Below are 18,244 nucleotides of genomic sequence, written 5' to 3'. Positions count from 1 at the left end.
ACAGATGGAAAACTGACAGGCTTGTGCTGCAGTACTGTGCATGTTTGCCCTGGAGGTTTTCGAACGGGTCACGTGACTGAAAACTAAGAGATTCGTGGCAGCAACGTCTTACAATATGAATATTAATGAGGTCATGCTTACGTTACTTCGTAATGTCTCTCTTTCGTCCAGTCATGTAACTTAATTAATATTCATGAGCCAACTCGTCACCATAGTATGATTCGCAAATACACCGCAGCGTCCAACAGTAGGAGGGCAGTTGGCGCGTTTTGGGTGGTGCTGTTGTGTTTCTATGTTGTTGTCCTCCTCCTTTTTCCTCACTGCTGCTATTCAGCGCAGGATGGCGGAGGCAGTCACGGCACAGCTAGACTCATTCGGCCGCAATTTCCAGGTTTGAGTCTTTTTTGTAAGAATATGCATAAATTATATGTACATAATTTGTTATCACAGGAACGCAGGAGCTAAGTTCAGCTCGCTGATGTTTACATCTGTGCGGGTTAACGGATCGCTCGATTTCGCGCCAGTGAATCATTAGGTTGCAAAAAGAAACGTTTGCACTCATTCTCAAACAAATTTCAAGTCTTAAAAACGAAAGTTTTAAGTTATTCAAATTCGGTTTGGTTATCGATACTATCACAATTCTGCTGACAAGCTACGCTTAATTTAGTTCTATGACACTTGTTGCTTTTCTTCGTAACTCGTTTTACACTTCACGTTCTTTTCTTAAAGGGATATGTCACTCAAAACATAATTCTGGCATTGATTCTGCCAAAACGAGTCTTCGTGGAGCATAAAAAAAAGAGGGACTGATACCCTCAGTCTCCATTCACTTTCACTGTGCAGCGGGTGCGAATGGCGACCGTGGTTGTCACTCTGCATAACGTTTCCTTTTCCTTTAAGGCATTCGGATTTCGATCTTTTTTGTTATTATTTGTTTATTTATTTATTTTTGGATGACTTGTTTCTTCAGGCTGTATTGAGTTGCAGCTACTGTTGCTTTAAATATGTTAATTTTCCCAGAACGCTGCTGCACCAGCCGAATATTCCCGCCTGTTACCGTAAACCGTTATTAATTATTAACGAATGGTGATATCTCCTATACTAGGATTTATCTCGATATTATTTCCCTGTATGTCACATCAGTTAACCACCTTCACTTCTCTGTAATTATGTAAACCAGTAATATATCCTGTTGAGTGTGCTGGATTTTCCCCTCAGCAGCCAGATGATAAAAACTTGGCCAAACACGTCATGACAGTAATATCGCTTCTCAATGCGGAAACTAATTCGTTAAATAGCTCTAACATGACTGAACCTACTTTGAAAAAAAACAGCTGTCACTCTCCGGTGACGCCGCGCGGCCGACGTCACGATCTCTCCCTGCGGCGCGAGAGCAGAGCTGTCGCGGTTCCGTGTAGCGCGGCTTCTGGAATGATCGTGTCTGTTTTTGCTTTCAGATCGCGGACCTTCAGGCGCTCCACTGCTCCCGCCAGGTACTGGCAAGTATCACGATTTAACTCAAAACTGGCTTTTGACTTGTTTGTGGGGGTGAATGAGTAAAATAGAACTGACAGTCTAGTGTAGGCATTTCATGGGGAGAAGTTTTGAAGCACATGAGTCAGGCTTGTTCAGAGAAATCTGATAAGCCTGCACTTCCTCTTTTTCTGACACAAATTCAAGTCTACAGGACATTGATAGTAAAGTGCTAACTTTGTGTGGTACACAACTTTTATATTCTGGAAATATAATGATATCTGTGTTTGTGCTTGTGCTTGTGAATGTCAGTGACCTGCTGGCTCTTGTTCACCCCACTGAAAATGCTCAAATAATACTTTGCAATTGCCATGGTATTTATCATTTTCACATATGTGACCCTGGACCACAAAACCAGTCATAAGGGTCAATTTTTCAAATTGAGATTTATACATCATCTGAAAGCTGAATATATAAGCTTTCCAATGATGTATGGTTTGTTAGGATAGGCTAATATTTGGTCGAGATACAACTATTTGAATATCTGGAATCTGAGGGTGCAAAAAATCAAAATATTGAGAAAATTGCCTTTAAAGTTGTCCAAATGAAGTTCTTAGCAATGTATATTACTAATCAAAAATTAAGTTTTCATACATTTACAGTAGGAATTTTACAAAATATCTTAATGGAACATGATCTTTACTTAATTTCCTAATGATTTTTGCCATAAAAGAAAAATCAATAATTTTGACCCATACAATGTGTTTTTGGCTATTGCTACAAATATACCCCAGCGACTGGTTTTGTGGTCCAGGGTCACATATAGGTATATGGAGTGTTTGCACTTACGCCACAGTTTGGTCAGTTAACCGGATGCGTGGCCATATTGGCATATTTGGATGTAAACAACAACATGGATTGCACGGTTAATGTACTACTGAATACTGAATGTATGCCGTCTAAACAACGACAAAAATGTGTGGAAGCTGCTTAATCATATAGAGAAGGACTTGGCAGAAAAGGGTGCAATATTCTGGCAAACTAAAGTTAAAAGGTGGAAAAGATATGTACGAGCAGTATTAATTGAGACGTTAGCGTAATAATTCAACTATCTGACCGGAAATGAGAAGAACAAACAGAAATCCTGGGTTCATTTGTTCCTCAGACAATTTTTTGCACTCTTCTCCTTTGTTATAACTTTTGTCAGTCTACAGTAGTCCAAATGTTTTCCCTGTTTTTTACTGATTAGTACAGCCCAAAACAGCAGCAATAATCGGCAAAATATGCAAGTTTCATTCAGTTCAGTAGTGTTGTTTATGTTCAGTGCTGCCAATATGGCCGGTTGATGATGTGTCATGAAAATGCTATTTAAAAAGTCTTTATGCCATGAACCAAGGCACTAGCTGTTCTGATACTAACACTTCGTTTTAAGTGAAAATTTCTCTCTTTCTTTCAGATAACCAGTAGCGGTCTGGCATCTGGCCAGGTGGAGAACCGTGGTCTGATCTCTCATGCCCCCAGCAGCCCCGCAGGTACAGCTGCTTATGACGAAACGTAAAAACTACTGCAGTGAATCGATTTTAAAAAATTAACTAATTAAATAATTGTACATTTTTTTTAAATAATCGTGATTAATCACAATGAATCCCACCCAGCAATAAAGTTTTAAATATATGCAATTTTAAATTGCAATAATTTTAGAAAACAAACATGAAGACAGTATATTTTAATATTTGTTAAATATTTTTTGTATGACTGAAGGTGAGTATCACTGATAACAATATTACTTATGTCTCTTGGAAATTGTTCTTTTTTCCTAATATTTAACCATTGACTAGGCATTCAACATTACACTATAATTGAGAGCTATTTTAAAATTGTATTTTTTAGACTTAAAAACGATCTTCACATAAACCCATTATTTACCTGTGCCCTTTAGCAAGTAGGAAATGTACAGAAAATGAGTAAAGTTAAAAATATAGAAGAAGATCCTTAAAGCTACAAAAGTTGATTTCCTCTTTTTCTTTTGTTCTTTGATTAACAGACATCACAGCAGCTGGTTATTAGCTTATTTGGCTGCTATTACTTTAAGAGCTGCCGCTGCTACACGTGACGTGGATCTGACACGCATGCTCGAAGTTTCATTTGCGCTTTAATATAAAATGATAGAGGACACCGCGCACTGCCACATTTGTATGTGCAATTGAAGCGCGCGTGCTACAAGCTCAGTATAACGGCTGACAGGACAGGTAAATTTGTTTTTACTGACATATGGCCTGACGACATCTTATCTGACTGCAGTTCACTGCTGTTCCACTGACACTCTTCGTCACTTGCACCTTTCCCCCTTTCCCGCACTCATTTGGCTAGTGCCTGGCGCTAAAGTGAAGTTCGAGTGCGAGTCTGAAAAGTCTCCCATTTAAAGTGGTCGTAAAGATGTTCAGTGACTAAATAAACACACTTCTTGTCAAGAAAAAAAAGAGATAGAAGCAGTTGTGAGTGGGGTGGCCAACCCTAGCCCCGTTAAATATTTTTAACGTCGTTAAAAAATTAAAACAATTAAGCGCCTGTGTTAACGCTCTAATGTTTGACAGCACTAGTAGTCATTTCAAAAATTAATTCTGACAGAATACCTGTGATGTAACATCTGTGGTTTTGTGTTTTTCATTTTGTGATTAGGAATGGAGAGCAGTCAACCAATCACCATCACAGACGCCGTCACACGGCGGAAGAAGAAACGCAGAACTCGGGCCGCGGACAGTTTCACTGGCAAATTTAGTGGTATTAAACCATCTAGAACATTACAGAAACTCTTATTAATCCTATAATGTGCACCTTGTTGTTCTTGGTTTACCCTCAGCATTTTTTTAGCCTGTATAATCGTGCATCATCAGATCTTTCAAAATGTTTGATTGCACATAACATTTCCTGATTGGGTAAGGTGTGACTCAATTCACAAGTGTGTGTGTGCGTTTGTGTTGTAGATCTGTACAAGCTGACGGACGAGCTGCTGGGTCAAGGAGCTTATGCTAAAGTCCAGGGCTGTGTGAGTTTACAGAACGGCAGTGAGTACGCTGTGAAGGTGAGATGTGAGTAATAGGGATATTAAAAAAAACATCTTTGAAGTCCTAATTCCACAAATTAAAGCCTTAAAGAGGGCTTAAATCAGAGCGGAAAGTCTTAATGTTATAAAGTCATGGCATTAAATGTTGCATCCACTGCAAAAAATGAATATTTTACTCAACATTTTTGTCTTTATCCAATACAAATATCCTTTAATCAAGATAAATTTGCTTGAGATGCAAAATGAAGTCTTGTTTTCTGAGAAATTGAACAAAATGAAGCGAGTTTGTTTGAAACATAAGCAAATATCTGTCAATTGGAAATGAAAACTTGTTTTCCCTTTAAGTTAAGTTACATTTTCTGAGCCCACTGGCAGATATTTGTTCTTTTTTAGTCATGAACTCACTTCATTTTAATGCATTTCACAGAAAGCAGGACTTCTTATATTATTATGCTTGTCAAGTAAATGTTTCTTGATATTTGCACTGTAAAACAAGACCGAAAGACTGATTAAGAGCATCATTATTTTTTGCAGTGTGATCAGAAGATACATTAAAAGCTGTTTTCATATTCTAGTGGTTTGGAACAGAGCTATTCAAAAGCTATTTTGAATAATTCATAATGTTTGTCAAACAAACATAATAAAACTTTTTTGTGTGTAACGTGTGGTTACTTTTCTCAGATAATCGAGAAGAATGCAGGTCACAGTCGCAGCCGAGTTTTCAGAGAGGTGGAGACGCTTTACCAGTGTCAAGGAAATAAGTATGATCTTATACCGCAATAGTCATTATACCTAATTATACTTTATATGTAATTAAACCTAATTCCAGAATTTACTGTAATTGATTTAGTTACTATTATACATAACTGCTCAGCTGCACACTTTGTGTTTCTCTCTACAGGAACATTCTAGAGCTCATTCAGTTTTTTGAAGATGACTGCTGTTTTTATCTGGTGTTTGAGAAGCTGCGTGGAGGTACTGTATAGTTATAGAGATAAAATACAGATGCATTCTCATTCTCAGTTGTTTTTTTCTAAATAGTTTTCCTTTTCCATTTCAGGTTCCATTTTAACACACATCCAGAGTCGAAAATACTTTGATGAGAGAGAGGCCAGTCATGTGGTCAGGGATATAGCACATGCACTAGACTTTCTGCACAACAAAGGTAAATACTATACATTTACTCTGCAGTCCACTGACCATGACTTAGTGTGTCATGATAAAGTGTGTTTACATAAACTCGTCTATCTATTTCCACAGGAATCGCTCACCGGGACCTTAAGCCTGAAAATATCCTGTGTGAATATACTGATAAGGTAACACATGCATTTTGACTTTGGTGACACCCTGTGTAGTTTGTCTGGCTACAGAAGGATTAGGGTTGAGAGAATCCAGAAAGACTAGAAACATTAATGACATACATAAAACATTAATGTACACTACTAAGAAAAGTCTGAGATGTAATAACTGGGATAATGTAACTATTTTCTGTTCTATTGTGATTTAAAATGTGATTTATTTCTAAATCACAGAGCTTCATGGCCATGATTTACTAATTTGTTCAAGTACAACATGGCCACAGTTTACCAAAACATGGGAACAAATTAGTAAATTAAATTAAAGGAGAAGCTCACTTCCAGAACAAAAATTTACAGATAATTTACTCACCCCCCCTTGTCATTGAAGATGTTCATGTCTTTCTTTCTTCAGTCGATAAGAAATTGTTTCTTGAGGAAAAATTAAAAAAATTATCTCCATATAGTGGACTTCAATGGTGCCCCCAAGTTTGAACTTCCAAAATGTAGTTTAAATGCAGCTTCAAATGGCTCTAAACGATCCCAGGTGAGGAAGAAGGGTCTTATCTAGCGAAACGATAGGTCAAAAAACAAGTTGACAATACTTTTTAACCTCAGACAATCTTGTCTAGTTCTGCGTGAACTGTTTTTTCCGGTTCAAGACAGTTAGGGTATGTCAAAAAACTCCCATCTTGTTTTCTTCTCCAACTTCAAAATCGTCCTACATCGCTGCAGACGTACCGACCCAGTGTTTATAAAGTGAACATGCAAAGAACAATAAACGCCCTTTACAAAAAGAGGTAAAACAGCAATGTAGAACGATTTTGAAGTTGAAGAAGAAAACGAGATGGGAGTTTTTCGACATACCCTAACTGTATTGACCCGGATTACATATGGGATTATTTTTGTGCCAATAAGAATGAACGTAACTTTATAAAACTGAACGTAACTTTCCAAGAAACGATCAAAAATATGCCACTGCAAAAGAAGAAAAACACAATGAAAATGAAAAAATGAACTCAGTCGCACGAATTTAACATGCTCTTCAAATATACTTCATTCTTTGTTAACGATTTTCAAAGAATCGTTTTCGCGAATCATGGATTCTGAATGCGTTGCCACAGCTTTCGCTTACGCTTCGCAAATTTTCGTTTGCTGTTTTGGCACAAACCTCTCGTGGGGGCGGGCTTAACAGTGATCTACTCTGATTGGCTAATGAGCTTTTGATGGACAGTTGCTCTCTGACCTGGAAGCACGGACGGTGACGTCAGTGGCGCAATACGTCGTGCTTTGTTTATAGAAACTATCAGAACTGTTGCACACTGTACATGAATAAAACTTTTATCGATGTTATTGATTAACGTTACTTTAGCAACACAAACTTACTTCAAGCTGCCCTGAGGGACAAGCTGAGGTGGAAGATGATGCCGCTCTGTGTCTCTCCTGGGAGCTCATCTTTAGAAACTAAGAGACGACCGTAGGTGAAATACTAATAACATTAATACTTAATATAAACAAAGCACGACATATTGCACACCCCAACAAATTTTCCAATATGCGCGCCACTGACGTCACCGTCTGTGCTTCCAGGTCAGAGAGCAACTGTCCATCAAAAGCTCATTAGCCAGTCAGAGTAGATCGCTGTTAAGCCCGCCCCCACGAGAGGTTTGTGCCAAAACAGCAAACGAAAATTTGCGAAGCGTAAGCGAAAGCTGTGGCAACGCATTCAGAATCCATGATTCGCGAAAACGATTCTTTGAAAATCGTTAACAAAGAATGAAGTATATTTGAAGAGCATGTTAAATTCGTGCGACTGAGTTCATTTTTTCATTTTCATTGTGTTTTTCTTCTTTTGCAGTGGCATATTTTTGATCGTTTCTTGGAAAGTTACGTTCAGTTTTATAAAGTTACGTTCATTCTTATTGGCACAAAAATAATCCCATAATTACACAGACTACACATGCATAATGCAGAGATGAGACAAGATGAGCATTTGAGGTTAAAAAGTATATAAATTGTCAGTTTGCTTCGAAAATGACCAATCGTTTCGCTAGATAAGACCCTTCTTCCTCTGCTTCACCCAAAAATATTATTCTTCTGTATTCTTCCAATTGACCCTTCGGAAAAACCCGCTCTCCGTAGTTACTGTTACTATGTCTGACAAACAGTGCCGCTCTCACACTACACATCATGTTCTCATGCAGTGAAAAATACATCGCAGAACAAATAGGAAACTGATAACACGCCGACAGACAAGTCAAAGCAGGTTACTTCTGGTATAAAACAAGGTCTCAGCGTTAAAATGTTGTCTTTTTTTAATAAATTCAAACAATAAATGCCATTTTGTGGCTCTTTAATGTGTCGTGACAGATCACTATATTGCCTTATTAGATCAATCGACACGTGAACCGATCGTCTTTTCTTATTTACTTAGAGCACGAAATAAACTAAACAAAAGAACGTAATTTATTTATACCATGGACAGATGTCAATACACACAATTTTTCAAGTTTAACACCACCGAAGTTAATCTACCCTTCTATCTGGTTTGTCAGACAAAATGGTCAGTTTGGCTTTATGATTGGTCAGATCGCCTGTCAATCAAGCTGTTTGTGAAGGGTCAGTTGGAGTTAAATTAAAAAATGTCCTGGCTCTTTCGAGCTTTATAATGCCAGTGGCTGTTGAGATTTTGAAGCCCAATAAAGTGCATCTATCCATCATAAAAGTACTCCACACAGCTTCGTGGGGATATTAAAGGACTTTTGATGTGAATTGATGCACTGCACTTTCGCGTTCGTCACCGTGTTCGCCTACATCATCCGTTGGAACGCCACTCTTGTGAACGCGCAAACGACAGTTAGCAGAAGCTACACTGTAAACAATAAAAAAACACAATTTGTTGAGTCAGCTTAAAATAATTTGTTACCCTGCTGCCTAAAATAAGTTTGGTGAACTTGAATTGTTAAGTTGTACTAAGTAACAACTTAGATATTTGTGTCTGCTAAACTTAACGGATGGGTAAGTAACCCAGCTGCCTTAAAATTTTAAGTTGATTCAACTCAAATATCTAAGTTGTCACTAAGTATAATTTAACATTTCAAGTTGAATAAACTTTTTTTGAGTTGACTGAACTTAAAATTTTAAGGCAGCCAGGTTACAAATTATTTTAAGTTGACTCAACAAATTGTTTTTTTTACAGTGTAGCGATTATGGTTTATAAATTTTTAAATATGGATATTTTTCTTAACACAAACACATCAAATTACATTAGAAGGCCTTTATTAATTCCCTGGAGTCATGTGGAGCACTTTTTTATATGATGGATAGATGCACATTTTTCTTCAAAATCTTAACAGCCATTCACTGCCATTATTTTTTTTTATATAGCCCCGATTAGCCTTTTTTAACAAAAATCGGAAGTGACGTCAGCGCAGGGTAAAGTCAGTTCCGCTACAGGTCTGTGCCTATTATATTAATATGCTCTTGTCTCAAATAATGCCTTTTACCTTTTCTTTTTTGTCTGCTTTCCAAGTTGTTATATAATCAACAAAGAAACAACATTTTACTTGTTTGTAATTTATATAGGCACTCAGACCGGTACTCGTCAATATAATATATGCGCAACATAGCGCCAGCTATAGTTTCTGTTCTCCATCTCCGGTATATTTAAGCGTATTTTCTCAATTTACTCAGTCATTTCCCTCGAATCACTACATCGTGGTAAATTATGACAGCGTTTATATCCAAATGCACATTTCCCCAAGAATAAATGAAACAATTCTGAGTCCGGATGATGCATAAACTCAATACAACAACGTAATCCAGATCCAAAAGGAATAAAGCCATTAATCGGAGTCATGTCTTATTTAGTATTATATTATTTTATTATGTATATCCCTGGGCACATTATGCAACGTACATTTACACCCTAAAGTTAATAATGCAAAGGAGAGCAAGTAGAAAATACAATATTACTTTCATAATAATAATAATAACAATATTAATCGCGAAAAAAAATGATGTGAAGAGTCATAATGCACAGCCAGCACCAAATACAGTACGGCAAAACTCAAAACTGTACTGTATTATAAGTGCTAACATTCATAATTAAATAAACATAGTATTTGTGATGACCAGACGCTGACACAAAGTTTTTGAATAAATGTTTGCTATTTTTAGAGTAAAACACCGGTATATATCATAGTATCATAGTATCTATTTTGTAAAAATAGACTTTGATTCCCGAACTTACTCTTGTTCAGTACGGCCGCTGCTGTCACCGGAAAAACGTTTACCCTGCAAACGCCAATCCGGAAGCCAGAAACACGGAAGTGTGAAAAAGGCTAATTGTATTCCTCTGAAAGAAGGAAGTCATATACACCTAGGATGGCTTGAGGATTAGTAAATAATGGGGTAATTTTTATTTTGGGGTGAACTATCCCTTTAAGAACTAACCAGTTTTAATTGTAATGAGTTTTTTTGCTCTTACTCAGGTTTCTCCTGTAAAGATCTGTGATTTTGATCTTGGAAGTGGAGTGAAGCTGAACAGTGCCTGTACCCCAATAACTACCCCTGAGCTCACTACACCGGTAACCACATCCTCACATTTGTGCTTTCGGCACCCTACAACTGTAAATGTGTAGAGTGGCATGTTTTGAGGGATGCTTTTTGTCCTCTAGTGTGGCTCAGCAGAGTACATGGCTCCCGAGGTGGTCGAGGTCTTTACGGATGAGGCTTCATTCTATGATAAGCGCTGTGACCTCTGGAGCCTTGGAGTGATTCTCTACATCTTGCTCAGTGGGAGTCCTCCCTTCACCGGCCACTGCGGCACCAACTGCGGCTGGGAACGAGGAGAGACGTGCCGTGCCTGCCAGGTAAGGCACATGCTGATTCAAAAATGTAGAGAATTTACGTCATCCAGCAGACAACTTAACAGTGTTGTCCTTTCGTGCTCAGAACAACTTGTTTGAGAGAATTCAGGAGGGGAAATATGAATTTAGGGATGGAGTCTGGGCTCAGATATCAGCCGATGCCAAAGATCTGATCTCGCGACTGCTGGTGCGAGATGCCACTCTACGGCTGAGTGCCGCTCAGGTCCTGAAGCATCCCTGGGTGCAAGGGGTAAGTCTTAAGCTCTGTTTTTCTTAAAGACATTTTAATTTAATCTTTAATAGGGATGGCCATAATAGGGAATTTCTGGGCTGATATCTGATAATAAAAAAGTGTTTTTAGTCAGTAATTTAGTACTAAATGAATACTTATTGCATTTTAACCCTTTCAGTAGGAATGACTAGATAATTAATAGGGTTTTTTCACCCAAAAATGAAAATTCAGTCATTTATTACTCACCCTCATGTCGTTCCAAACCCGTAAGACCTTCGTTCATCTTCAGAACACAAATTAAGATATTTTTGATGAAATCTGAGAGCTTTCTGACCCTGCATAGACAGCAACGCAACTGACACGTTCAAGACCACAGTTAAACCACAGTGTTATGAAGTTATGAGAATACTTTTTGTGCATAAAGAAAATGAAAATAATGACTTTATTCAACAATTTTTCCTCTTCTGCATCAGCCTTCGCCGTGTTTTCATGAGAGTGACAGAATTTTAGTTTTTGGGTGAACTATTCTAGTAACCTTAAATTTTTTAAGAAATTTGTACTTTTTATTTAACAACAATGCAATAAATACATCAAAAGGGACAATTAAGATTTCTACTTTGTAACAAAAACCTTTAATTTCAAATAAATACTGTTCTTTTAAACTTTTTATTCATTAAAGAATCTTGGGGAGAAAAAAATTATCACGATTTCTACAAAATTATTAGGCAGCTCAAAGTTAAAATGATTTTTTTGATAATAATAATTAAAAAAAGAATATTTCAAAAATTCAGCCTTGCATCACAGCAATAAATTACATTTTAAAAAATATTTAAAAAGAAAACATTTTAAGTTGTAGTAATATTTTACATTATTACTGTTTTAGTGTATATTTATAGTCTTTTTTTTTTTTTTGTAAAAATAAAAAAAAATCCTTCTTTCAAAAATATTATAAAATCTTACCAACCCCAAATTTTTGATTTATAGTATACATTATACAAATGAAATGTAATTATATAAAAACTATATAATATGTGTGTGTGTGTGTGTGTGTGTGTGTGTGTGTGTGTGTATATATATATATATATATATATATATATATATATATATATATTTACAGACACACTACCAGTCAAAAGTTTTTGAACAGTAAGATTTTTAATGCTGAAAAGTCGCTTCTGGTCACCAAGCCTTCATTTATTTGATCCAAAGTACAGCAAAAACAGTCAAATTTTGAAATATGTTTATTATTTAAAATAACTGTTTTCTATTTTAATATATTTTTAAATATAATTTATTCCTATGATCAAAGCAAAATTTTTAGCATTATTACTCTTCAGTCTTTAGTGTCACATGATCCTTCAGAAATCATTCAAATATGTTGATTTGCTGATTGCAATATGCTGATTTTTATTATTATTATTATTATTATCAATATTTAAAACAGCTGAGTACTTTTTTTTTCCAGGATTCTTTGATGAAAACAAAGATCCAAAGAGAAGCATTTATCTGAAATAAGAAAGCTTTTGTAACATTGTACACTATACCATTCAAAAACTTGGAGTCAGTATTTTTTTTTTTCTTTTTTGGGAAAGAAATGATAGAAATTAATACTTTTATTTAGTAAGGATGCTTTAAACGTATAAATAGTGATGATAAAGACATTTATAATTTCAGATAAATGCTGTCCTTCTGAACTTTCTATTCATCAAAGAAACCTAACAAATTCTACTCAGCTGTTTTCAACATAATAATAATAATAATAATAATAATAATAAATGTTTTTATAATAATAAATGTCCAAAAACTTTTGACTGGTAGTGTGTATATCATGTATATCATTATATGTACATTTACTTTTATTACATTTTTATTTACTCATTTAAATTTTCAGAATGCACCTGAAAGAGTTCTTCCAACTCCTCGTGTTCTACAAAGGTATTTGATTTTGTTGCAGTAGATTAAGATCTTCCAGTTTCTGTAATGTTTCTAACCGTCTCTCTGGTTGAACCCACAGAAACTGCAGCACCAAAGACCTGACACAGTTCGCAGCTGAAGCCATCGCGTTCAATCGGCAGCTGTCTCAGAAAGAGGAAGAGCAAGAGGACTTTGGTGCCGTGGTCTGCTCTATGAGGCTCTCCCCTCCATCTAACTCTAGATTAGCCCGACGCCGAGCTCAGTCCCAAAAACTACGTGCCAATACTTGACGCCTACCCACCGCACAGGTGCTCCAGTTATACTCGTGCACACCATGGTGCATTAGAACCCTTCATACACATACGGATGGGTTCTCAAGCAAACCGTAATCCACTCTAACCCCACGTATATGCACCACAAGCTCAGTGCTACCAACATGTAGCACAGACTAACCTTACACATACAAACCAAAAACATCAAGACGTTTCTAATTTATTTACACGTCTTTGTGAGTCATGTGAGTTTTGTTTTAAGCATCAGAAAATGTGCTTTTTGAAGTATTTATTACCAAATATTTATGGCTGGTGGTGATTGTCAGTCGAATATAAAAAGGGTGCTCAGCTCTGAGGGAATCTACAAAGGCTTTTAATCTACATTAATATTTATATTCTTAAAACTAGTTTTAACCATTTTAAAAGCCATTTGAGTTACTGTAAAGCACTGGACCTCTTGCTTTGTGACTTTTCTATTGTTTGTTTTATATAACGTCTAGCTGTAGTGTACTTATAACTGAGCGAATAATGTTTAGGTTTATTTGAGCTATGTAAATCCGTTCTGTCTGAGAGTAACATACCTTAAAATAACTTTCTGAGGTGCATCGCTATGTATGTCTTAAATGGAAATGCAATCGAGAGCTATTGCTGCTTTACTGAGGGTGCTGATGAGGTGTTATATCAGATATTTTCAGCTCAGATAGGTAGTAAATATTGCACAGTATGTATTTTTCATGTCTTTTCAGATTTCAGATGAATATATTTTTTCATTTTATGTATATTTTTTCATGGTTCTGCTTTGTCTTTTAGAGTGTTGAACATTATTTTGTTGTAAAGTTAAATATTTTTCTATGCATCAGGGGAGTTCAGTTAAAGAGATGTGAGTGTGTTTTAATTTTTCGGTTTGAGTTTAGTGCAAATTGTGCCAGTTTTAGGGGGCAGAGCTCCCAATGTGCAAAATAACGAAATGACCTCTCTATTACCTTTTGTATTATCAAATTATAAATCATACACGGTTGGTTTTTCCTGTTATTTCTTGCTCAAAATGCTATTTGAGGTAAGATGAAATGGTAAGAATTGTAAGTGGTATTTAATGTATGTACATTTATAAGTAAGTGTTGGGAAACATTTCATGTGCCAGGGATGACACTAGGGGGCGCTACCTCATGTTAATGGCTATGTTCTCAGTATTCAGTGCTTCTGTGATACTCTAATGGAGTAAATAAGGCTTTCAGAAATGCTGTCTGTGGAAACTTTGGGACAGACCACAGGTGTTAATTTGGTTTTCCAGTTTTGAGAAATAAAGTAGTTTGCACTGACACTTGAGTCTTTATTCATTGCACTTAATAAAGCAATACTGTGGATTGTTACTGTGTATAACAATGTAAATTTAATGATTGATATCATTATTTTGATCACACTGATTTAACCTGGCAAGCATGAAGATTTTTTTCTTTTCGTAAATTATAATAAATGTACCTCATGTAAATGGCCTGAATGAACAGCCAGTGCACACTCATTCCTGTGAGCACCTGAACGCGAATAAACACAGTAGACGAAAGGACAGGAATATAAACCTTTCCTCAAGGATTTTTTGCACTGAAAAGAGCGTGCTTTTATTCCTTTCTAGTCATGTGGAGGAGACTGAGGGGACAGGACTTGTCCTTCGATATGAAAGTATCACGACAACTTAGATGTGTAACAACTGTTTGCAAGTGAATTTACATTCTGCTAGCCGTGTTTGAGCAGATGTTGTGCATCATGTAACTTGTAATGTTTTAGCCAGACCTGAAAGCGTTGAAGGTTCATATGGAGGACGTAGTGTTGATCTCTGAGTTTAAGTGATGAAGCTGGACTCAATAGCGCCTCGGGCGGTGATGAGCGGGATTGCACCCATTGGAAGCGCTCAGATGAGTAGCTTCATCACAATCCGCCCAGACAGAAACGATGCGCTCCTCCAGCGGCTGAAGTTGAAGAATCACCAAAGAATCACCTAAAACTCGCGAAGATTCGTTAAATTAGAGGACAACACCGATCAACCCTACGAAATATATTCTTGTGGTGAGTTTAAAGAATTTACTTTTACCTGAAGAGCCGAGAGGCATTCATTTATTTTTAGAGTAATGTCGCCCGCGGTTTAATTACTGAGCTTGAATGTTTTTATATTGATTGGGTCTCTTAATAGGTTGTGTTAAATTACATATATTTAAATTGGGCCAAAGTCAAAAGGCTATAAATAGATTTAATTGGAAATAGAAATACAAATAATTTATACAAGTATAACATCTATCTATCTATCAATCTATCTATCTATCTATCTATCTATCTATCTATCTATCTATCTATCCATTTATCTATTTATCTTAGGTAGATTAAAAACAAAAATTATCTATCTATCTATTTATCTCTGTTTGTCTGTCTATCCATCCATCTATCCATTTATGTCTGTCCATCCATCCATACATCTATCTGTCCGTCCGTCTGTCCGTCCATCCATCCATCTATCCATCTATCTGTCTGTCCATCCTTCCATTCATCCATCTATCTATTTATCTGTCTGTCCATCTATCTGTTGATTTAACTATCTATCTGTCCATCTGTCCGTCCATCCATCTATCTGTCTGTCCATTCATCTATCTGTCCATCCGTCCATACATCTATCTGTCCGTCCGTCCATCCATCCATCTATCCATCTATCTGTCTGTCCATCCTTCCATTCATCCATCTATCTATTTATCTGTCTGTCCATCCATCCTCCATCCATCTATCTGTCCGTCCGTCCGTCCATCTATCCATCTATCTGTCTGTCCATCGTTCCATTCATCCATCTATCTATTTATCTGTCTGTCCATCTATCTGTTGATTTATCTATCTATCTGTCCGTCCATCCATCTATCTGTCTGTCCATTCATCTATCTTTCCATCCGTTCATACATCTATCTGTCCGTCCGTCTGTCCATCCATCCATCCATCTATCCATTCATCTGTCTGTCCATCCATCCATCCTTCTATCTATTTATCTGTCTGTCCATCTATCTGTTGATTTATCTATCTATCTGTCCGTCTGTCCGTCCACCCATCTATCTGTCTGTCCATTCATCTTTCTGTCCATCCGTCCGTCCATCCATCCATCCATCTGTCTATTTATCTGTCTGTCCATCTATCTGTTGATCTATCTATCTATTTGTCTGTCCATCCATCCGTCTGTCTGTCCATCCATCCATCTATCTGTCTGTCCATTCATCTATCTGTCCATCTGTCTGTCCATCCGGCCATCTGTCCATCCATCTATCTGTTCATCTGTCCGTCCATCCATCCATCTGTCCATCGATCAATCCATCTATCTGTCCGTCTGTCCATCCATCTATCTGTTCATCTGTCCATTCATCTATCTGTCCATCCATCTATTCATCTATCTGTCCATCCATCCATCTATCCGTCTATCTGTCTGTCCGTCCATCCATCCATCTATTATTCTATCTGTCCATCTGTCCATCCATCCATCCATCTATCTATCTATCCATCTGTCTGTCCATCCATCCATCCATCCATCCATCTATTCGTCTATTTGTCCGGCCATCCATCAATCCATCTATCTGTCTGTCTGTCCATCCATCTATCTGTCCATTCGTCCGTCCATCTATCTGTCCATCCATCTATTTGTCTGTCTGTCCGTCCGTCTGTTCGTCCATTCATCTATCTCTCCATCCGTCCATCAGTCTTATTATATATAATATTAAATATAAAAAATATCCATGATGTTCATGATTAAATTCCTTATGCAGACATAACGTCTGCTTAAAACACTGACATAACTGTTACACCTTGTCATGCAAACATACTGCGTAATAAAGTTTTATGATAGACTAATTTCCTCACAACCAAAGCTTTCACATCATCAGACTCATCTGGTCTTGACGGGACTAATTGAATTGGCTCGGCTCAGGGCCGGTGCTGACATGACACACAAACAGGCAGGCGGATGTTCGAATACTCATTACTGCTCTCCTCCTCGTTCTCTGTTTTCTCTCTCTCATTTCCCCTTTTTATGCAATGGCCGAGAAGGTCAACGGCATTTAGAGACCATGGTTTTCTCGAATCAAGATGCCCGGCCTGGACTAAAGAAGTCAGGTGAGAAAAGGGCGCTCCGCTCTCAGGGGTTGCCCTCGCCGGCTCTGTGCTGCGCCTGTGGTCTCTGCATCATGCTAGCGGGCATTAACATCACCCTTGTGGGCGCTCTCGCCTTTACCAAACTTCTCCCCTTAAACAACCCTCCCATCATCATCGGGCCCATCCTCCTCCTGGTGGCCTTTTCATTTTTCGGAGCATGTTGCATCTGCAGTCGACGACCCATCGGACAAACCTCTCGGATATCTGCCGGACGGGAACGTTGGCCGTTAATGAGGATGGGCGGAGCTGTGTTTGAGATGGAGACCAGTGAGCCCACCCTACAGGACACCACTGCCATTCAGCTCAGTCCAACTAACTCTCCAAGCTCCTCCCACCGCTGCAGCCCCACCCACCTTCCCGGGACTTCGCCCCTCCCTTCAGAAACCTCAAAGGGCACTGATTTGAGTTTACAAAACCCCACAGTTGGTGATTCGTACTCATAGTTTGGACATCAAACTCTGCGAACCTGCCTGCCTGCAAACGTCTACAATCATGGTCTTAAAATGAGACGTTTTTTACAGACATGTAATAGACCCTGTTTGGGACGAATTATTTGATGGGGGCGGTAATGAATTTCGCTCACAGGGTTAGTCTGACCTTTGGAAGAAGACTTTGGTGTTGAAATAAGAAAAGCATATCATAATTTCATCATCTCAGGCTCAGAATAGTATGAAAAGGAAGACTGGCTAATAAAGAATTATTGCAGTATCAATTTGAAAGTGTTTGATCCTGCGCTTCCATCTTTTCTGACAAATCAGATCTGGCAAATTGACTGAGCTGAAGTTAGTCCCTTAGAAACAGAAAATCGAGAACAGTTTTGGCTGGTAAAGGAATTTAGTTCATGAAGAAAAAAACTGACCTTACTCTAAAAGACTGCAGTGGAAAAAGATGTTTTTACTTAATTACGTGTCACATGTATACAATACAATAGTGAGTCTCTGGTAAAGAATTGT

At 37.5% G+C, this 18,244-nt stretch overlaps 2 protein-coding genes across 3 annotated transcripts; both read left to right on the top strand.

Annotated features, from left to right (window-relative positions):
- On the top strand, positions 1 to 14,440 carry mknk1 (MAPK interacting serine/threonine kinase 1). Of its 2 annotated transcripts, none has more exons than XM_051122298.1 (14): positions 1 to 391; positions 1,458 to 1,499; positions 2,930 to 3,005; positions 4,153 to 4,254; positions 4,458 to 4,555; positions 5,219 to 5,298; positions 5,439 to 5,512; positions 5,598 to 5,702; positions 5,798 to 5,853; positions 10,326 to 10,421; positions 10,512 to 10,706; positions 10,789 to 10,953; positions 12,827 to 12,870; positions 12,950 to 14,440. In XM_051122298.1, the coding sequence occupies exons 1-14, from the start codon at positions 293 to 295 to the stop codon at positions 13,137 to 13,139; spliced, it is 1,422 nt and encodes a 473-aa protein (XP_050978255.1). In that variant the 5' UTR covers positions 1 to 292; the 3' UTR covers positions 13,140 to 14,440. The 2 variants fall into 2 exon arrangements, with proteins under 2 accessions (XP_050978255.1, XP_050978256.1); XM_051122299.1 differs by having other exon boundaries at positions 5 to 391; positions 1,458 to 1,493.
- A 645-nt stretch (positions 14,441 to 15,085) lies between these two features.
- LOC127172859 (transmembrane protein 275) lies at positions 15,086 to 17,788 on the top strand. Its single transcript, XM_051122318.1, has 2 exons — positions 15,086 to 15,182; positions 17,187 to 17,788. Exon 2 carries the CDS (start codon positions 17,207 to 17,209, stop codon positions 17,732 to 17,734), a length of 528 nt encoding a protein of 175 aa, XP_050978275.1. The 5' UTR covers positions 15,086 to 15,182; positions 17,187 to 17,206; the 3' UTR covers positions 17,735 to 17,788.
- The last annotated feature ends 456 nt before the right edge of the window (positions 17,789 to 18,244 follow it).

The sequence above is a fragment of the Labeo rohita genome, chromosome 11 (assembly GCF_022985175.1).
Source record: "Labeo rohita strain BAU-BD-2019 chromosome 11, IGBB_LRoh.1.0, whole genome shotgun sequence".
Classification (NCBI taxonomy): domain Eukaryota; kingdom Metazoa; phylum Chordata; class Actinopteri; order Cypriniformes; family Cyprinidae; genus Labeo; species Labeo rohita.
This window is presented reverse-complemented; position numbering and strand designations above follow the sequence as displayed.